Source organism: Mauremys reevesii, linkage group 2 (assembly GCF_016161935.1).
Source record: "Mauremys reevesii isolate NIE-2019 linkage group 2, ASM1616193v1, whole genome shotgun sequence".
Taxonomy (NCBI): Eukaryota; Metazoa; Chordata; order Testudines; family Geoemydidae; genus Mauremys; species Mauremys reevesii.
In genome coordinates, this window is record NC_052624.1 from 258,756,698 (window position 1) to 258,779,860 (window position 23,163).

Sequence of the window (23,163 nt, forward strand, 5' to 3'; positions counted from 1 at the left end):
CTTGGCCTTCCTTGAGAACTTGAGGGCGATATTAATGTTTCTGATTTTATTAATAACTTTAATCCTACTCTTCAAGTCTCTAAAATATTTCATATTTCAGATAAAAATATATTTCCCATGATTCTTGCTAAACTGACCCTACATTCTGCTATTGCCACTCTGCTATTTATGAGTGTTTGGTTTTGAATGGTTGATGACTTATATTTGAAAAAATATTACTACTTTTCCCCCCAAGTTAAGAAAGTACACATTTTCCCAGATAGTGCTAAAACCGCATATATACTTTTAAAAAAAAATCTTTTGCATGCTTTGGTTTTTAAAGCCTTGGTTATTTTTTGCTCCTAAACTATGGCTTTACAAAGATCAGAAAAATAATCTTTTCTTAGAATTTGCTGATTCTAGTGAATTTAATCTTCCACAGAAAGAAGTACCTGAATTAGACAAAGAAGGGAAACTCATTCTTTGTTGCCATGGATTCAATTACTTGTTTTTGTCAGTTGATTACCTCTACCTTACTTTATTATGATTCATTAAGCAGAAAAAAGAATATATATGCAATATTTCTACTTACAGATGTAGCCAATGATTTTAGTTTAGTGTTCTCTTATTGGGTGATGTTATGATTAATGTTATGTCACATATCGTATGTTAAATAGAATAAAGTTGTAGGATTATAGAAGTATAAGTGAACACTAAACTAAAATCATTGGCTACATATGTGTGAGACCATGCAGTTAGAAATTGTGTATATATATATATATATATATATATATATATATATATATATATCTATATATATATACACAATTTCTAACTGAATATTTATATTTACACATTGGATATATATATATATATATATATATATATATATATATATCCAATGTGTAAATATAAATATTTCATATTTTAAAGAGGTGTGGATAACTAATTATTTTGAGTCAAAATAGATAATATGTTTAAGCTGATAGCAATGTTCTTTCTGACTTTTAATTTACTGATGATCAATTATTGTATTTGAAAATTATTTTTTAAAGTATCTGCTATCCTTCACCTATAGATATTGCTTTATATCCATTATTGCAGGGAATTTCAGTGGTGAAAAAAAGGTCTTAAGGTTTCATATAAACTAAAGTACAGCAATCCATTTCCTCCATCAAAAATTTTGCTTTCTTCCTTAGGAAAGAATACAACTAAATCTTGCATTCTCCTGGTTATAAACAGTATATTCAATAGAAATCTCTATTTCTGATACTTCTAAATGTTTTTTCCAGTATTTATCATAGAGCTTTCCCCCCACAGAAAATGATTTTGCTTTCTCGTACTGAAAGAATCCAATACAATTGTGAGAGGCACTCTGTAAACTCAGAGTTACAATAGTCACAGTTTTATCTCTGTCACTTTAAACTAACAATTTGAAGTGTGTTTTTCACATTTTATTACTCCAAAACTTGCAAAACATTTCATTTATTGTTAAGATCTCCATACTAGACCTGGTTGAGGTATTTTTCTAAATGTTTTGGAACACTGTTTTTTCTTAGAAGTGCTCTGTTATGCCATCCACATTAAACCAGACTCACCTATCCCTCCTTAATTGTCAATTTAGCTTCAACACTGCAAAAAAACTTTGTGAGCAAACATACTAATTAACCAAATAAATTTCCTATAGCCATTCCCTTCTGCATTCACCTTCTGTGAATATTTGAACCATTGAGGTGATTCATTAATATGAATATTCACACAATACAGCATTGCACTAGAAATATTCAAGATGAGATGGGACACAGTTCAACATAGGAGGAGAGACTCTGAATATTCATTGTCATAGCCCTGGCACAGAGGCAACTGGACTACTCATACATGGAATTACCACACCCTTTGCTATTAGAACTGTGCAATTAGCCCAGAAGGCCTGTCTAAATTACAGCAATTTCTTGAGGATAATCTATAGGCTTCAGGACTACAGACCCTCAATAACACCATGTAATGCAGTCCCAGCACCTACATGCCACTTCTACGTCCAAAATGCCTCCTGTTGTAGGGCTTGCAAGGCGAGCCTCTGGGGGTGTCTCATGGCTTTCTTCCACAGCGCCTGCATTATGCAGAATCCTTCCCCAGCCAGAAATGGGAGTTTTAGACCCCCTTTATGCCTCTCTTGCAGTTGCATTAGGTGATCTCACACCATATCTGCACCCACACAATACATCTTACAATTGCCTAATTTTTCTAGGAAGGATGTGTTGGACACCTATGTGTTCCACATAGGTAAAGGTTTATTTTATCTTAAACATCCTAATTCTACTTATCAGCTACCTCTCCCTAAGTGTATCTACGATCACTTCTCCTTGTAAATAAAGTTACACTGATCCATTACGTGAACAGAAACACACAAGACCAACATATGATGTCCATAACCAGTGACAACCAACACAGCTTGCGCTATGTTACCATTGCTGTTTGGAAGTGTTCTCCCTTGTGCTGAGCAGTGTATTGGTATGGGGGTACAATAATCTTATAGTTTGCATTATAATATCATTATTTGTGGTGCTGTAAAGTTTTGTTATGTATTGCAATTTGCACTAGTTGGTTGGATTCTCTTTTTTCTGTATCGGATCAAGTTCAGTGCTGTGTGACTGTGGGATGTATAGTAATTGTTTTGGTTCTGGTTTACAGAATTTTTGTAAATTTTTGCAATGTTTATGCTGCTGGAAGGGGACATGAAGTTGTCTAACAGGGTGATTAAATTGTAAGGCAGTTTTAGGTAAATCTGTTGGGAAATGGTTGGGGTCCCCAACCTGGTTGCTTGGGGGAAAGGCATTGCTTTATGCAACAGGACTTAAACAGAACCCACTTTTAAAAGTTTCCAGGATATGGTTCTAAAGGAATCTCCAGCCCTTAAAATAGAAGTACAGTGATAGTTATGTATTACAATGTTTAAGCTTTAACATCTGTTTTACTTCCAAGCATGTGCCTGGGGTTGACAGTGGCATATCAGATGCAATGTCTCATTTTCAGATTGACAGATTTCAGGAGCTGGCACCAGAAGCCAGCAAGGAACCCAAAAAAGATGCCGGTAGCTCTATGGAACCTTGGCATATGATGGCTGTCAGTGTAGCAGAAGAGGTTAGTGGCTCTGTGAACATTATGGAGCTATGGGAGGAGTTTAAATATTTTTGTGCAATTGCAGGGTCTGGAAGGCCTGCCACCAATATGGCCCATTACAGAGGAACCCAACCATCTCCACACGCCTATTGGCCCTTACATTTGTCAGTAGGCTGAACGATTACCCAGATCCTTGCAGCAGTTATTTAGTTTGAAGGTTTCTAGAGTGGCAGTCTTGATGTACCAATCTTATGGAGAATACACATAGGACTCATCACTGTTAATATACTTAGGAATCTGGTGCAATCTGGAACCCATATGTCATTATGGACAGGACAATACCTTGTTCAGAGCAGAATTTCTGGTAGCATTTTTTTTTCTTTTTTAGTTTTTCAGATAAGCGAGCTAATATCTGGGTCCTGTACGGGTTCTTCTGGAAGGGCTCTGGAACTGAGAGATATACACTGCTATATACAAGGTTATATTAACCTTGAAAAAGTCAAAGATGGCTCAAGGAGGCTGGACTGAATTCATTAATCTGTAGGATGGTGACAAGCCCTGAATATGCCCTTTAGAATAGGTGGGAGGGTGTACATGTTAATAAGACCAGGGAGGAATGGGCCCCTCTTTATTCACAATGGTGGGAGTCCACTCACAACATACCAGGATGGGGAATGACATGGTTGGGGATCCCAGCACATGAATTTGATTCCCACTCACTCAGGATTCCAGCAACAACAGCAACGGCCCAGCTGGGTATGGGGCCTAGTGCAATTCGGGCAATTGGGTATTAGGCATGCTGAAGCATAGAGAACATATGCAAGACCCCAGGTGGGGGAATCGGTTTTAATTTTCCATTGTGTTTTCAGTCCAATTGCTGGCAGATGGGCCAGGCAGACAGCCCTGTGGATCTGTGGGCATAGTATTGTTTACTGCGCATAGCGGAAGGGTTCCAGCTTGGAGGTTTGCATCTGGGCCTCAGTGGTGAAACAATCCTGAACTGCAAGGGAGAAGGGACATGTTATAGGACCAGCAGATGCCCCTTTTTTACTCTGTGGGGACCTGTGAGTGGACATCAGATATAATTGTGTTTCACCTTGGGGAAAATGATTTGGGAACATGTAAAGGGACAGACTTAATGATCAGATCTCAGAGGGACTTGGGCCAGATCCTGGAACTTTTCCCAGGAATAAAAATGGTATCGTCAGACATGTTGCGGTGCAGGGTAAGGCAAGGAACTGTGAAGCCCCTGCAAGCCAAAAACACTAGGAAGTATGAAAATAGGGAGGTAGCCAAATTTATGGGTGCCATGGGAGCAGTCAGTCATTGCACATCCATAGCATATGGTGCAGCAGAATTATTCAGGGAGGAGGGGGTTCACCTGTCAGGCTTGGAAGCTGATGTTTTTGGCTGATATTAAAGGGGGCATTAGGAGATGTCTGGGGACCCAGCTAGGATGTGGGGAGGCAGACAAACTAGTAGCTGGTGCCTTCTTGTGGCAGATGTCCAGGGCAGGTATTCCATAAGGAAGGGATACAGGGATCAGATAAAATGGATTGGTAAAGAATTAAAAGGAGGTATTATTTAAAGGAGCGAAAACAGGGGAGGAGGGGTTCAGCACTATGACTGGTATGGCAGGGAGCTATCCTCCCTCTTCAGAGTCCCTCCTTAACCCTCATTCGAGGGGGGCAGATGGTGAGAACCCAGAAGCAGGATGGCTGGGGACCAGGATGGGTAAGGGACATGGCAGACTGAAGCCTCATAGGTATATATTGAAATGATTATGGAATTACCTCCATTGTATATTTGTATCTATTGGGTACTCACAGACATTTAAGAATAAAGTTGCAGCCTAATTAAATCACATCCAGTGGCTCCTGTCCATCTTCCAGCTGGACAATGGAAGTACAGTTGTAGTTGTCTGAGTGTGAGTAGCATTGCAGCTTGGCAAACAAAAGTGGGGAGGCTCTGGGACCTCTAAGGAGGGGGAAAGGATCAAACAGTGATTGGGAGATTTTTGAAATACCAGGTGCAATTTACTGAATGTTTTTTTTTTCAGTGACAAGTATTAAATATAAAATTATAAAGAAGTAAATATGAAAATAGAATACTAAGTCTGAAATACAAAGAAAAGAGTATATGATAACTATTCCCACACAGACAAAAACAAAAGTTTATCCATCTCCCACAAAAAAAGAGGAAATAAATAAATAAACAATCAAGCATTTATATTTTAAAAGAGGAAACCTACCTGGTACTTGTTTATAATACTAGACTTGCTTGCCATGAGCTAATTACGTTTTATGAACAAACCAACAAATGTAGACTAACTCCTCACTTCTGCCCCATCTTCCCAAAATTTCCCTGTAGCTTTTCCCCATTAAAAACTTTTATTATTTCTCTCTTCCCCATCCAGTGGCCTGATTTTCCATTGCTAGTATCATTTCTAGTAATTTGGGCAACAATTTAGGGATCCACTTAAGCTTGAGCTCATATCCATCCATATTCAGCAAAGCATGTGCATAAGTTAGATTGCATTCCATGGAAACTTTGCTGAAAAGGAGTGTTTTCCTGAATTGGGGCCTTTCCCCTGTGTAAGGTGGGTGTAAAAACCACCAGTCTGATCTGGCAATGATTCATAGCCACTTGGCACAAATTTAAAAGACTATGCAAGAGGTAAGGTAATGGAGAAACTAGCCCAACCTTTCTTTCTCCCTTCTCTCACTCCTCCCACCTGTCATTCCTGTCTCCACCTCAACCAGTTTACTCACTCCCAGCTCACTTACCTCTTTCCATTCCACAGTGAATTAGCTACTCCCTATTACTCTCCCTCCCACTGCACTCTCAGTTTCACAAAGTTTAAGGCCAGAGGGGACAAGCAGATCACCTAGTCTGACCTCCTCTGTATTACAGCTGATTAAATTTCACCCAGATGTTCCTATATTGAGCCCAAGACTTTAGTGAGTCTAAAGCATTTCAGTGCTCAGGAGACTAAACTGCTGAGTGCCACTGCCAGAGAACAGGAGAGATCCAGGTGCCACCAATGCCTGAAGCCCAGGCAATAGAAATGGAATTTATTATGTGAGATATACACAGGTGATGCCAGCAGGAGAGGAAGGTGAAAAGCCCAAGGCCTCTCCCAATATGATCTGGAGAATAATTCCTTCCCAACCCCAAATCTGGTGATCAGTTTGACCATGAACATGTGAGTAAAAGACACCAACCAGGCATCTAAGAAAGAAAGTTCTCTGTGCCACCTCACAGCACTGATTCACTCCATCCAGTGTCCCATTTCCAGCTGTGTGCAATCTACGATGCTTCAAGATGAAGGCAAAAAACAAACAAACAAACAAACAAACAAACCCAGAATACATCTGGCCAACTGTGTGCTAGAGAAAAAAATCCTTTGTGACCTCTGCAGATGACCAGTGGAGCCTTGAAGCATGATATTTGATTATTGTCTTTGTCTTAATGCAGAGCTGCAAGTGTTTTGAGCATGTTGAGTGTAATACAGGCAATTCTGTTCTCCCCATGGTTGATGAAGGAAGGGGACAGTTGATAGATTACATGGTCAGAAACTACTACCATGACCATCCAACCCAAAACTGGATTAAAACATACTTTTTAGGAAAAAAATGTCTAATCTCATTTAGAAGACTCCAAGCAACAGTGAGACCACCACCACCACAACTGGTAAACTGATCCAATGTTTAATTACTCTCTGCCTGAAGAAACAGATTGACAGAGCCAGAAGAGTACCCAGAAGTCACCTACTACAGGACAGGCCCAACAAAGAAAGTAACAGAATGCCACTAGCCGTTACCTTCAGCCCCCAACTAAAACCTCTCCAGCGCATCATCAAGGATCTACAACCATCACACTCACAGATCTTGGGAGACAGGCCAGTCCTCGCTTACAGACAGCCCCCCAACCTGAAGCAAATACTCACCAGCAACCACACACCACACAACAAAAACACTAACCCAGGAACCTATCCTTGCAACAAAGTCGCTTGCCAACTCTGTCCACATATCTAATCAGGGGACACCATCATAGGACCTAATCACATCAGCCACACTATCAGAGGCTCATTCACCTGCACATCTACCAATATGATCTATGCCATCATGTGCCAGCAACGCCCCTCTGCCATGTACATTGGCCAGATTGGACAGTCTCTATGCAAAATAATAAATGGACACAAATCAGACGTCAAGAATTACAACATTCAAAAACGAGTCGGAGAACACTTCAACTTCCCTGGTCACTTGATTACAGAACTCAAAGTCACAATACTCCCAACAAAAAAACTTCAAAAACAGACTTCAACAAGAAACTGCAGAATTGGAATTAATTTTCAAACTGGACATCATTAAATTACGCTTGAATAAAGACTGGGAGTGGATGGGTCATTACACAAAGTAACACCTATTTCCCCATGCTAATTTCTCCCCCTACTGTTACTCATACTCTCTTGTCAACTGTTGGAAATGGGCCATCCTGATTATCCCTACAAAAGTTTTTCTTTTCTCCTGATGATAATAGCCCACCTTAACTGATTACTCTTGTTATAGTTAGTATGGCAACACCCATTTTTTCATGTCCTCTGTGTATATACGTCTTCCTACTGTATTTTCCACTGCATGCATCCGATGAAGTGGGTTTTAGCTCAAATAACTTTGTTAGTCTCTAAGGTGCCACAAGTACTCCTTGTTCTTTTTGCTGATACAGACTAACACGGCTACCATTCTGAAACCAATCATTTCAATGTATTATTATTTCTAATGTCAACTTCCAGACACTGTTGTTTGTTATGCCTTGTCTGTGAGATTGAAAAGTTCAGTTTCCTATTTACTATTCTCTTTTATATCAGCTCATTTTTTTTCTCTACTGTGTTCTGTCTTCTTTTGCCCATGTCCATGTCCATAACCATATTTTGTTTTCTTGGCCAACCTTCCCTTTACCTTCTTCTCTCTTTTTGCCTTATGGGACTATCATAGCTCACTATTTGCCTCCCTCTATTTTTTTCCATTCTCTCCAAAACCATCTGTTTACTATCTTTCCCACTTAATTAATCAAATACCTGTCCTTCAATAAATCCTCAGCACCACAGTCCCATCAGTCAACACCAAATTACTCTCTGGCGAAGGAAATATAGAAGCATGCTGGGGAACCAACCTATCACAGTTTTTTGAAGAAAAAACTCCCACTTCGCTCCCAAACATATGCAATTCGAAAAGCAGCCAGCAGGGGCACTGCTCTGAGAACAACAAAGTTGAGTGAGTGTTACTTGTCTCCATTTTATTTATTTTTCCGATCACCAGCTTCTGTTACCATTGTCAAATTTTACTGTAACGTTGTGCCCAGTCTGCCGTTTCTATCAGTAAAATTTTGTCCCTCCTTTGAAAAAGTACCATTGACAGAATTAGAGTTTTTAAGATATTCATTTGAGAACATACTCTGGTGCTCGTGTTACTCTGACTCAGCTATTACTTTTCTGATTACTCTAAACTGTTTTGATACTGTTCTTTTCATACCCCTTGTCAGTAACTTATTGCTATTGGATATTAAAATGTTGTCACTTAACAATAACAAATACAACTCAGGGAAAAAAGCATCACTGCATATTTCATATAAGGCTGGTCAACTCAGGTTATCCCTTTCAAGTTTTCATTATAGATTGTATAACCTATTAATATTTTCAAGCTCATTATTAGTAATGTCCTATGTTTCTACAGGCAAAAATTAAGAAAAGTTAAATAAAAGTGGGACTTAAAATACTTACTACCTTACTTGGTAAGAAGTTGTTTTGTTTAAATTGATTAAAAAGAATCTGTTCAAGATGCTCTGCAAAAGTAATAGCCAAGCTTTTCTAAGCTTTTCTAGGAAGTTAGCATTTTTGAGACTAATGATTCTCTCATAATCATTTCTCATTTCTCCAAATCTATAATAGCTGTGACCTTAATAAACAAGCAAGTAATTATGGAAGAAAAATTCAGTACATTTTCAATCTACACATGGTATGGGTACATATGGCTTTTAGTTTTTAAATATTCTGCCTCATCATATCTTTTAATTTAAAGAAAAACAAATATTTATCAAATAATGGCATCCTCTTTCTTCTCTGTCAAGTGCTGTGCATATTAAACCGAAAGGAAACACAAATAAAAATAACACATTCCCCTATACTATGAGTCAACAAAAAAAAAGTCTACTAAAGATTTATGGATATAATAGCTGTTTGTTGCATTGATAGACTGCAGTGAATTTTGGAGCTTCTCAGGATACCCACTCTGAAGTGCTGCATCGCAGTGGCAAGTAAAGCTTGCAAAAAAAAATGCAGCAAACATCTGTGCCACCCACAAGATTGCTGCTTGCTTCTAACTTCAGACTAACACGGCTACCCCTCTGATAAAGATTTATGGATATACAGGTAACTCTTTTGCTCATCCATGAATCATGTGAAGCCTAGAGATGTCTTAGCTGAAGACTGGCACAGGAAGAAAATCTGAGCTACAGAAACACAGCTATCTCAAAGGAAAAAAAATAGTGTACAAATATATCAGCAAACTGTACATAAGGAAAATCCTCTCACTGGTATGCTGGCCCAGGCCTTAAATGTACCGTATTTCTACAGAAGGATGCTAGTCTGGATAGTTATGAAAATCCCACTTTATGGATATTTTAATATTCCTCACCTACTACCTCAAGGATAATAAGAGAAAATGGGACTATCACCACTTTGACCTCAGTTGAAAAGAAAATGTTAATTGCATGCTGTCCTAATAAAGTCAACAAAATAATGAAGAACAAAACATGCTGAATCATAATTCACTGAAATGGGTCCTTGAAATTATTCCACTGAGCACAGAAGAAACCCTCAAAAAGCATCTCAACTCTGCTCACAATATGGGGGGTTCAGGAGTAGATTTTGAAAGAGACATGGATATCTAGTAACAGAGGGGTAGCCGTGTTAGTTTGGATCTGTAAAAGCAGCAAAGAGTCCTGTGGCACCTTATAGACTAACAGACATATTGGAGCATGAGCTTTCGTGGGTGAATACCCACTTCGTCGGATGCATGCATCCATCACATGCATCCGACGAAGTGGGTATTCACCCACGAAAGCTCATGCTCCAATACGTCTGTTAGTCTATAAGGTACCACAGGACTCTTTGCTGCTTTTCTGGATATCTAGGTCCATTAATAGAAATGTAGGTACATTTAGGTCCTTTAGTTTAAACTTGAGACTCTTGTAAAGCATAGGGATGGACAGAATCAATAAACACTAATTGGACTGTAGATTTTCCCCCATAAATATCTATTGTTAAGAAAAAATAGGACTAATCACAGTCATAAGAGTTCTGTACATGGAAGAAGAGGCCCTTGTTGACTTGGCCCACTTGCTGATGTCTGCTAAAGAAAGGTTGTAAAAGAAGGCAGGCAGGCCATTATTACAGTTTCCATACCTAAGCATCTGGTTTCAGTTCCACTCCAGAGTCCAGAAGAAAGACATTCCCTTACAGTAGAGCCAACTAGCATGAATCCAGAATCACAAGTAAATATAGCTGTAGATCCATATGTGATTTGAGTTCCAATCTTATTCCCATTGGGAGGTACAGGAAGTTCTCCACAAGAAATAACTTTAAGGGAAAAAAATACATATTTTGTATTGAGCATCGCCCTAAAAACATTTAATACACATTTTCGACTGGTTAAAATAAACACTGGAGGGTAGTCTATTCTCATCTGTGGGAAAAATGGATACAGAAATCTGAGTGTAAAATAAAGAATATGTCATGAGGACTCTCGCTCAACATTTGAAAAATATTTTAAACGATCACTGTAAAATTATTTTTTTTTAACCGGTTGGAATATTGTAATCAACAAAAATCATTGATATTTAATTATCTAGTTTTTGTGAATGAAATATAAATGTTGTTGTTATTTTTGTAAAACAGTACATTTGAGTTTCTTTGGACAGAGGATATATAATATAATTTGTATCTTTTACGTCATTGTACATCACATTCCTTAGCATTTATAAAACACAGAGTTTTAATATTGGCTGAATTATGTTCAGTAAATCCATTATTTTAGTCACAATCCAGGGAATTTTCTGATTTAGAAGAAGACAATGTTTTCTCTTTTAAAAAGAGTAAATAAATAGAAATAGTGCAATTAGGAAAATTAACTTCAGTGCAACTCTGAACAATTTTAGGTGTACTGTTAGATGAATGAGGACTTAGTACAATATGGAAGGATTGGATTTTGTTGTACATAGCACTCCAAAGTGATGATGAATTACTACTTTCTCTCTGGAAGTGTCAAAGCAGGATTTACATACAATATGTCAACAAAGAGAGGCCTAAATTATTTTAAAAGAACTCCCATTTGGGATGGGGGAAGTCCCCCCCCCTCCAAATTATGTCTGGAATTTCCAAGAAGATGAAAATAATTTGTAATTATTAATTATTAAATATCTTAAACTGTATTTTGGAGTCCTTTGTCTATTAATAGTTGTAGTTGTGTTCTCTCCTAAATAGGGATTATTAGAAATATTGCATATGAGTTTATCTGTACATTTTGTTAGGGATTGTATATGTACATGCACCCATAAACATTAATTTTGGCCCTCTTTCCAGAAGAATGGTAGTTATTTGGTTCTTTAGAGGGGAAAACAATGAAATACTGGTTGTGTAGACCTCAGGTAATGATATAAGTCCAAACCTTGCAAACATGGGGGCAGGGGCAGTTCTATGTTTTTTGCCGCCCCAAGCATGGCAGTCAGGCAGCCGTCGGCGGCATTTCTGCGGGAGGTCCTCCCCGGTCACGCACCTTTGACATACCCACCGCCAAATTACCACCGAAACCGCAGGACTGGCGGACCTCCTGCAGAACCGCCACCGAAGGCTGCCTGACTTGCCACCCCAGGCACGCGTTTGCTGCATTGGTGCCTGGAGCCGTCCCTGCATGGGGACATAAAGCTCCTTTATAAAAGTGGCCTGATTCTCATAGGTGCCTATATTTAGCCACACACGATTACATATTTTAGCCTCCTTTCTTAGAAGTACCTGTCTCCATTATATTTCATATTTACTACTTCTCTCTCTGAAAGCCTATGCGACCAGGTGGTGCCATTAGGATACCAGCTTGTGGTAAAGATGATGCAGATCCTCACCAACCCAAGGAAGCTCCTAAAGAAAAATCCCTCCCTACTTCTCTGCTGTCTCAAGGGAGTGTGAAAGCTGTATCATGCTCCTAGTGCACCTAGTCAGAGTTCTTGACCTTTTGGGGGTGGCTTGTAGCACTGCCGGCTCTAGAAGAGAACAGTCCCTATACTTCACTAAGACAGAAAGCTATTGTGTCTGATCCTTGCACGGGGTGTGTGGGGTAGGGTGGAGAGAAACCTTTTGCTCTGTTCATCCCCCTCTGTGTACCTGTACTAGTGACAGACACCTCAAGAGGACAGTTGGGTGTGCACAGCCCTATTACTATAAATGTAATCATCTTGATTTTCATTAACAATAATGTATATTACTTTACAAAGATTGGCCTTGGGCCTATCCAGGGAATTTTGTCACAGGAAGAGTTCTGCTCTTCCACTAAACTGGGGGGAAATATTTTTCTATGTGAACTTACAAGGAAGGTTTACACACAATGTATACTCACTTTGGCAGTAAGGCCTCTCGTTTCTCCAACTCCATGTTCCATTAGCAAGACACTCAATGGATGCTGGCCCCAAACCATAATAGCCTGGATCGCAGCTAAAAACAACTTTTGTTTTGTACTCATAATGTGAGCCATTCACTATTCGCCATCTCCCATGTTCCAGAGTAAAGGAATTGATGCTTGGACATGTAACAACTTACAAAACAAAACAAGTCAACAAAAAAATCCCTATGAGACCAGTTATTTGTGGCTCAGGAAGTACAAGTTAACAAGAATATGAAATAAAGAATATTTGTCCCTATGAATTCAGTGTCTAATTTTAACCATAACAGCTTCCTATTTGGAGTCTGTGTCTGATTCCATAACCTGGATAGGGCTGAGCTGTAATCCTTATGTATGTGGTCATTAGCACATTGGATCTCTCTTGGCGAAAGGAACTTTTTCCCCATCTCTGGATCCTATGTTCTTTCTCCCCACAACAAATGAGAGTACCGCAGCAACTGCCTAACTGCCTGCCATCCCCAGGCCCACCATGGTGAGGGAGCACCACAGTTACTCCAGGCTCCGCAGGGTTTTGCACACTAGATCCCCAAGACTCATAAGAAGCCTTCTCTTGCTGCTGATCCCCTTTTCCTGAGTGACAAAGAGATATCAGGAAAAGTTCTTAAATGTACCTTGCTGGGTACATATTTGTGTCTCTAGAGGCACCCATCTTTCCCCCTTTCCAAAACTCCATAGGATGGGGAACGATCCACATCTGGATGGACACCTTGCCATTCCTAGGCTGAGATTTCTGCTTCAGGATGGTGGCCCATTTGGATGTTCATAGCTAATTTATAGCCAGAGAAGTATCCACATGTCCCTGGGGAATTGCATGTGCATTTCCTCCTCAGTGTCATCTCCTGGAGTCTAGGTGATGTGGGGTCATTAGCATGGGGGTAGGGGGTTGCAATCTGTATTGGTGCTACACAACTGTCCCTGAGAACCAGGCAGAAAGTGATTAGGAGAGTCTAAGATCTGCTTAAGACTCTGTGGCCTTAGATTCTGACTTGGCCATGAGGCTCCTGCCAGCTTCTGAAGCAGGAATGCCAGGGACTTGGAACTGAGTTATTAACTTTAATGCATTCTATAATGCATTTATTTTCCAACTCTCACAGCAGTTTGCAATACAAGTTTAAGGTACTCAAGTTTAAGTTTAAGGTACCCAAATGGCTCACTCAAATGGCTCACTGTAATAATTAGCCCAAAACAGAACGCTTAAATAATTTGAAACAGCTCCTTTTGATTAATGAAAATAAAATACAGGAAAGTTCTTACAGAGGATTTCTCAATGCTACATACCTACACAACGAGGTGTTTTATTATGATTGCTCCATGTACCATCTGGTTGGCAGACTGCAGTAGTAAGCTCCTTGGATGATAGTCTATACCCATCATTGCAAAAGTAAGTAACACGGGTGCCAACTAAGTAATCTGTAGTTAAGATTCCACCATTTAATGGAGCTTTAGGAATTCCACAAGATATTGCTGAATTAAAAGAAACACAAACAACATGTTATTTACCTCTTTGTGATAAATAATATCTTGTCTCAGATGCTTTACGTATCATGCCACAACATGAATATACTTGTGAAGAGGGATTAGTAATTTATTAGTGTATATTTTAAGACCACACCGACTTCATGGGTTCTAAATTTTCAAAGGAACTAAATCTTGGGAGGTGTATGGCTCATTAATCTGTCCTTTTACAGGTATCTGGGGTTGGGGAGAAAATGAGAGTTATAGTTCAGTAACCCTCTAGCTATCCTTTCAGATTGCAGAGAATGATGAATGATGATGCAGTATGGAAGAGAAGAATAACAGGAGTAGTAAGATCCTATGGATAGGATACTAGACTGAGACTCTAGAGATCTGATTCGTTTCCTGGCTCTCCCACTGATGTGCTGTGTGACCTTGAGCAAGACACTTATAGTAAACCAGAGGTCCCCAAACTGTGGGATGCACCCCCCTAGAAGGGAATGGAGGAAAGTTCAGGGGAGGCGCAGCTGGGGCCAGGGAAGGAGCGCAACCCACCAGCTCTGCTCTTGGCCCTGGACCTGGCTGCTGGCCCCAGCCTCGGCCCCTTTACTCCTATCCATGCCCTCCCCACCCCCTGAGCTGAAGCCCTGCTCCCAGTCCGGGCTTGGGGGGGTGAGGGGTGGAAAGGGATAAGGGGGGGCATGAGGTAAAATGTTTGGGGACCACTGCAATAAACTTTCCACATTTCAGTTTCTCCACTTGTAAAATGGGAATAACAAAGCTTTCTCATTTTTTGTAAGATACTTTAAAATCAACAGATGAAAAGAATTGTATAAATGTGAAGTATTGTTATTTTTATAAAGGAAGGTGGGGGGCAGAGAAGAACAGATAGCACACAATGCTGTTTCTTTTGCTAAGAAACCAATTCTGAATCTCTTCTTCACTTCAGCAGCCTCTGTGTGGCAGGGACTTTAAATTCAGGTGTTAATATACTTTTATTAGCCCTTTTTCCCATTTGGCATTTCAGATTTCTTAATATAACTTGCATCCTTCATATACTATTTGTCTGTCTTCACAAGTCGTGTATAGCTGATCACATGATTTATACAGCCTAGCATCTAATCTCTGTCTGAGATTTGATCATTTCAAGGATCATAAATGAGTTGTAAGATTATCTTTATTGGGTGAAAATATTACATATATAAATTACATATAGATATAGATATAGATATAAAACAAAAGTATGGGTCATCAAAATGGTATAATCTGGGTTGAGTATTCCAAAAACCATTAGATCCATTCCTGGTTTTGTAACTCACATTTGCTGCATGGGGAAAAATGCCAAACTAGCTTAATTACAGGCACCAGCAATCTCCTTGAGTGAGCTCTTTAACTAATCCTGTTTTCTCCTTTGTACAATAGTGTTTTAAAGGTGAAAGACTCCCTCAGTTTGTTGAAGAAGCATATTTCTACCTAGCATATGCAGTCATTTCACTGTATACAGTATATGAGATCAGTCATAAAGAAAATTCTGTATCTCTTATCGACTCTGTTAACAGGAGCAGACCAAACTGACATATGTGGATTATACTAAATGCTGAATCTTAAGGTAAAAAGCTAGTGGGGACCCAGAAGAGCAAAACTAGAGATAAAGATAGAGAATCAGAGAGATCGGATGAGAGAGGGCTTGGAAGCAGAAAAGAGGAGAGAAAAAGCATATAGAGTGCAAAGAGAAGATAGCAGAAATTACCAAGCCACAGCCATTCAGAGTAAAGATGTACATTTGTAGCACTAAGCTTTGAGGTGCTGATATTTTAATATTTTAAAGTGCTATTTCATAGTGTTAAATATAATACATTAAATTAGGAAATATTTTACTTAATGTGTATATTTTCTGATTAAAACACTATTTCCTAAAGAAAATATTTTCTTTAGATTCCACATTTATTTAGAAACCCTGCATACTATCTAAGCATGCTTTCTTTCCACAGAAAACACTGTAAATTAGAGCAGTGATAGGAATAACATTATGAGTAAACAAAGACCCACATGCAATATGAGACCCATGAAAGTCATATATGGTCTATCGCTTTCCAAGCATTCAGTGAACATAAATCTTGTATGTGTAAAAATGGAAATTTTTGTCCATGAGGAAAAAAAACAACAACATTACTATAACTACCTTTGAGTCTCAAGAGGCTAATTCCTATCTTTCTGAGTTTTAATAAAGTGTCACACACAAACCTGATGTTGATGTAGTAGTTTCCCCTTGAAATAACCCCATCAATTTAACACACGTTACTGATAGAACTGTACTTACTGAAACTGGTGACAGACTTGAAATGGCAGATGTTTCACTGCATCTAAATAATGCTGCTCATTTGTAAAATGTACATTACAATTTTGATGAATACACCATTACTGTCGAATAATTTTCTAATAGGAATACCTGAAGTTTTCTGAAGTGCTTCTTACCATAGCATCTAAGCATTCAATGAGGTAAATAGGATCTTCATGATGATGTCCAAAGTGGACATTAGTTTCATTTTACCCTTTCCAAGTTCCAGGAAGTGCTGGTAGGTTTTTTGTTTATTTGTATGAACAGTAGCTATGGTGGAATGATGTAGAATAGGTAGTGTAGCTAGCTTCACAATTGTTGAAACTTCGGCTTAGTCTAATATCCTCTAATGGACTATTCAACAATCAACCCATCACGATTGAGACTTGTTTATCTTTGGCTTTCATGAGCTGTGCCCTGGGATTTGTTAGCTGTATTGTCTCAGAGGGGGAATAACTGTATTGTCAGATCAAGAATAGAGAGGATGTCTGGTGAAGCTGGGTCACTACCTATTGGTGGTTCTGAAGAGCCATACCAAAGTCTTGAATTGGCACTAGAACAAAATTGAGAGCCAGTGAGTGCGGTGTTTAGAGAAGAAGGGTGATGTGCTGCTCGGAGCTCTGCAAAGGACTGTGCTTCCTGGTGCATAATTCCTTCCGGAGTTGCTCCAGTAGCAGCTTTGTTTTCGTCCCCTAGTTGAGGGCAGTAGCTAGATAGCACAATCTGGCCCTAAAAGTGGAACTTTTAGAATAATGGTAATCCTTTACTGATCAGTGCTGATCAATCCCGTGTTGTCACAATTTCAGAAACAGCAGTGTTCTTCCAGGAGTGACTGATTTCTCAGATGTGATGACTACCAGTGTAAAAATAGTTTAGGATGTTGAAAATACTTGGCTTGACTCTCAGACATTAAAACTTCCTTACATTTGGCGATTTCTTATTATTTCAAAAACATATGCTACAATAAAACCTCACTAATTTGCACTAATGACTGGAAGACCCATTGTGGCTTATTGTATTTTGAGAATCAGTGAATAAAAAAAACAAAAAACATGCTCAAACAAGCAAACCTCATTGGAAACTATGGACTTTGTAAATTCTGATCTTAACAAAAAAAGAAGAATCAGTGTAATAAAACACTTCTTCCCATGCAGGTGCTAAACACTTTATCACCAAAGGAATCTCAGATGATTTTGAAATGGAAAAATAAGAGAAAAAAAACTAAATCTCCCATATGACAATGCACAGAGCTGTCACTAGGCTAGGCCTCCCTTACATTCCTGAGAGGAATAAATCTTTAAGAAACATCCAGGTAGGCCTTCACACCAAAAAATAAAATTGCCTTGGTAGTGAAGGCAAAGTTATTTTTCAGTTGCACTGTATTATATCTATTTAGGTCTATATCTGGCTCTATTCACCATTGTATCTGAGTTCCTCATGATCTTTTATGTATTTATCTTCACAACACTTCTGTGACTTACAGAAGTACTACTATCCTAATTTTACAGATGAGGAACTGAGAATGATTTGCCCAAGGTAACACAGGAAGTCTGTGGCAGAACAAGAAATTGAATCTAGGTCTTCTGAGTCCTTGGTCTATGCCCTAACCAGTAGACCATCCTTCCACTCTTTGTAACTGTTGCTGATGTTCAGTTTGTACTACAAACAGACATGCTGCATCTTCATCTTTTTTGTGGGGAGAGGCGAGGGCCTTGTATGAAGCAGACTAGTTTTGTAAAGTAATTTTGTAAGGCAAATAGAGAAAGATACTAAAATAAATGTGACTGCCCCATTGCTTTCCGTTCTTCAGAGGAAATGAAAATCAGTTCAATCATACAGAATCATTTTCATTTTGATCCATCATAGGAAAAGCAATGTAAGCAATTAAGCAATGTTGATTCATAATACTGCTTTAACTCATTAGGATAATTAAACTTCATTTTATTAATGTATTTTTAAAGAATTAAAAAGCCGTAGTTCACATTGTTATATGACTAGCATTCCTAGACATTCTGGACTTGGCTGTCCTCTCAATTTCATCTCATTTACGACCTAATCTATGAACACAAAAATTGTGTTATACCTAATAATTTAATAATAATTTTCATCCTTGAATCTCAGAGTGCTTTCCAAAAATGGACAAGTATACTTACAACTAATTTACAATTAAGCTAGAAGGGAAAAAACCCACTATCTCGGTCTTAACGTAGTCCCTATCATTGTTGAATCTAAGCACCAATCAGCACAGCGATAAATCAAATCCTTACATTTCTGGCTACTGAAATCAAGTGGAGTAGCAGTGAGTCCTTTGCTGATGTAGACAGTAAACACCTTCCTTAAGGAAGGCTAGGTAATAATTGTTTTAATGGAAGCATCTGTTTGGCTTCTGCACAGAAAGCCATCTCATCACACGGAAATCTGTCCAACTATTAACCAGTGTCTAGTCTTCCATTTTTGTTCAGCTTTATGGAAGAGGGTAAGCTGACTGAGATTTCATCCTGAAAAGACTGAGGTGATCATGAAGGGTCAGAGAAAGAACAAAACATGTTGTTGGAGGTTCTTTCTGTCTCTCATTAAGATTGTTCTGCCATCATTTGTAAGTTAAGGTCAGGTTAGATTCCTATTTGCTGTTAGATCACCAAAAAGCAGAAGTGAGCAAAACTGCTTTTCTCCGTCTGGCCAGGATATTGTGAACTTTTCTTCAGAATGCAAACCTTGCTCTCATGATCTGTGCTTTTGTCACGTACATGGGGTTCCATCCTGAACATGTAGCTTCCCTATGGAGAACAACCAGAGACTGGCAGAAGGGACTGCAGTTTAACATGTACTGCACATACAGAACCAATACCAGGCCTCTCTCTCATCAACTTATGTATCGTTAGATCTGACAAGCGGTTAGACAACTAAATCAGAAATACATATAACCTCAAAAGTACAATAGGGCCAGCCCTGAATGGAGAATTTGCTCGTAAGTTTAAAATAATGAAAAAAAAATTATTTATATTCCTCTTTTATTTATAACTCTTGGCACTTAAGTGGATTTTATGTGGTTTTCCTTTCTGCTGGAACCATTAGTTGCAAAGTAGAATAAAGTGTAGAACATTATTTTTGGCACTAACCAAATACAGGAACATGTGCATTGGTCTTTTACTTTCACTAAATTAATGTTAATTTTAAAGAAAAAGAAATCTCCTGTAAATTATTTTGCTAACCACTGTCAAAATTATAAGACATTTCTTTGGCATCTGGGATGCAATCAGACAATCTGTCCAACTGCTCATGTGCAGTTGTGTGATCTGGAATAAATGTACTACACTTTATAAAAAATAGGAATAGTTCAAACATTATATTTTTTCACATTCTGTAAAAAGAGGATTCAACTCTTGTAAACCAGAAACAACCTTATATTCAAAGAATTCTAGAAATAGATACTAATATTTGTCATACACTGCTGCACCCCAGGTATTTGTTCATACAGCGTAAAGGTTTTTCAGTATTTTGCCTGTCAAATATGCTGTTCATCTGAGAAAAATGTGCATTGCTGCAGCAAGATACAACGAACGCTGTAATTTTAACAGTGAGGTCAATAAATCCTGTAAATTCTTTTTTCTTTTATGGTTTTGCATCTTTGGCATACTAGTCACTGCAGACACGACAATGTATTCCATTGAGAAGTTCGGGGATTCTGCTAGACATTATTTTATGTCATTTGCTTTGTTTGCTCAACACATTTTCTCAAGATTTCAGCCCCAAGGCATCATGCCTGACACCAGCACAAGAAATTATGCAAATTAACAATAATATTGATTTGTGGAGAGGTCTGTGCAAAGCAACATTTATCAGTGAGATAAATAGCGAAATAGCTAAATAAATAAATAAATAAAGCTAAACATCAAGTAATGTAGGTATAAAGTGTCTAACATTCAAGAATTGTAATCAATAGCCGAGTGAAAAAGGCTATTAAAAAAAAAACAACCTCCGAAGAAGTTGAGGATCTATGATTTCTTTAAACACACAAATTTTCACACTTGAAGCAAGATAATAATTGTATTCCAAAAGGCCATGGTAGTCCTGCTTGCTCTTTCAAAGCTTTATTATTATGGGTTTTAGTAAATTGTAGGAATCTTTACTGATTTAATACAGGATGCAGAGGATTTGTGTCACTAAAAATTGGGCCAGGCACTCAGACAATCATTTCACATCGTAATTTCTGTAGTATACTTTACAAATGCACATCATTTATTTGCCTGAAATTTATAATAAGCTTAATATCTAAGACAGGATTCCTCTGCTTCTCTTGAGGCCAGAGGAAAGATGTTTTCATATTAGCTTCAAAGCAGGGATTCAGCTAATTGCTACACATTTCAGTTTGACGTAGGCCTATTTTTTTAATCCACTGCTGCTACACTGTGTCATTTATATCAGGTGGACATATTTTAATTATAAACACAGAACAAAAATAAAGAAAAAAAATGTTTAATGTTAACAATTGTTTGTCTAGATTCCACAGCATAGTGCCACATTATGAAGTGACGTGAAGAATGGGGTGGTATCATCTATTTAGAACATTGGACCCAGAGCTATTTTTTCACAGACAAGTGAAGGTTAAGGACATTGAGAACTATATCCCCCTTTACCTAGTATCATGGTGTGTCACAGTCTTCACAAAAACCCTACAGAAAGGACTACTAAGACTACTGGGACACATTTAATTAGCCACAAGACAAAATGCTAAAGTAATGTCTCAACTATTGCACACCTACAAAATGACGGTGAGTCTAGAAAAGACAGATTTAAATCATCTGTTGTGCATACATTTTGTGGAAAGTAAAAATATCTGAGTAGTTGTGGACAGAGTACTGGTAACAATGGAAGAGGGTAACAGAAGAACCACAATAAAGAATTGTGAAACTGTTCTAGAGATTTGAATTCATATGCCACTTGTGTCATAAGTGATGTGTTTGGCTGCATACTCCTGATTCTCAGTAGATGTTTACACAAACAAGTTGTTGTTATAATTTGTCACAATTTGACTTGAATGACAATCTCCACTCAAGAGCTGATTAGAATTAATGTGGAATAGGAGGTATGTAGCAGTGTACAATGAAGCTGCATGAGCTGCATTGCCTTAGACAGGATAGCATGAGGGTGAATATCTGTTCTGGCTCCTGCACTGGTATGTAAGAAGGGCTGGGCAAAAAAGCGCCCCCAGTCCACTTTCTGTCTGTGTGCAGTTACTGATCTTCATTGTAGTTCCTAAATTCGGATGAATACAAGAACTGAGTGAGACTACCTCTGATAGGCACCCTATACATGGAAGAGAAGGTGGGGAAAGAGACAGGGCCATGAACTTATCATCCATCCTCACCAACCATCATAGCTGTCTGTCTGTGGAGGTGGGCACATGCTGCACATCCTTAAGAGGATAGCAGGACTGTCTGTATTCCTTCTGAGTGCCAGACAGCTCTGAAAAAAACATGTTCCATTAGGCAGAGAAGCTGCAGCTACTGTTAGGGTAGTGCTGCTTACTCCATGGAAAAGTGTGAAATACGTAATCTTGCTCCAAGTAAATACAGATTATTAAAGGACATTAGAGAAGTGTATTGACTGTATTTGTTATCTATGGGCCATTAGTGCCAGAGGCTACAAATTCACTAGAGTAAATGGGATCAGCCCTATACCAGCAAGGGTTCACCCTTAGTTAAGGGCATGTGGTGATGTCCAGGAATTGCACTAAATCAGCTCATCTTTTTGGTGCTCTGGCCAAAGCCTAACCAGCAACAACTACTTTTTGGGCTGCATGGGCAGGATGTAAACTCTCTGATAGATTGTGAGTTACAGACACACAACACTGCTGCAACCACTTTCTACAAACAGGGACATGATGGAAGCAGATATAAACAAGGGGCAAATCAAGTCCATAACTTGAATTATAGTTAATCTTCATTAAATGCTTAGTTATAATTAATTGTCATGTAATTAACATAAACATCTTATTAAATTTTAGAATACATCATCAGTGGGTGCAATGAATGAATACCAAGCAATTAATAAATATGTTTTTCACCTAGTTCTAGTTACCAGTTATGCAACAACTTCCGTTAATAAACTATTTACAACATATAGTTACTAAAATCAACTAGTATTTTCATTTAATAGATTTAACTATTTTCTTAACACAAAGTTACTTATTTGAGATATGTAGTTAAAAATCTGATCAAGATCCATGACTAGCTCTCGTGAAGATACTCCTCAGACATTTTTATCCCTTGTCAATCAGGAAGGTTAAACGAATATAACACCACACATGTAACACCTGCACTTCATTTCTGAGCACTTGAACATTTGGAAAACACTCATGCTTTTAACATTTTAATAGACAGTGCGATATCACAGCTTTTTGACATGGTGTTTGCATAATACAGAAACAGAACTCTTATGTTTCAAAAAAAATCAGTTGAAAGGTTTAGCTCCCCATAACTACTTGTGGAAAATTAACATGAAACAAACTTGAATTTCACTTCTCTCCATAGGTCA

General features: G+C 38.4%; 1 protein-coding gene across 2 annotated transcripts in view; it reads right to left on the reverse strand.

The window, feature by feature from the left end:
* The window catches only part of CSMD3 (CUB and Sushi multiple domains 3), a 1,158,685-nt gene that overhangs the window by 100,025 nt on the left and 1,035,497 nt on the right, over nt 1-23,163 (reverse strand). The window contains exons 51-53 of one of the 2 annotated variants that reach the window (XM_039525140.1): nt 14,112-14,297; nt 12,771-12,965; nt 10,568-10,741 (exon numbers count right to left, since the gene is read on the reverse strand). In XM_039525140.1, coding sequence (XP_039381074.1) covers nt 10,568-10,741; nt 12,771-12,965; nt 14,112-14,297 — 555 coding nt within the window. The remainder of the gene's footprint in view (nt 1-10,567; nt 10,742-12,770; nt 12,966-14,111; nt 14,298-23,163) is intronic. The other variant, XM_039525141.1, reaches the window with a different exon arrangement.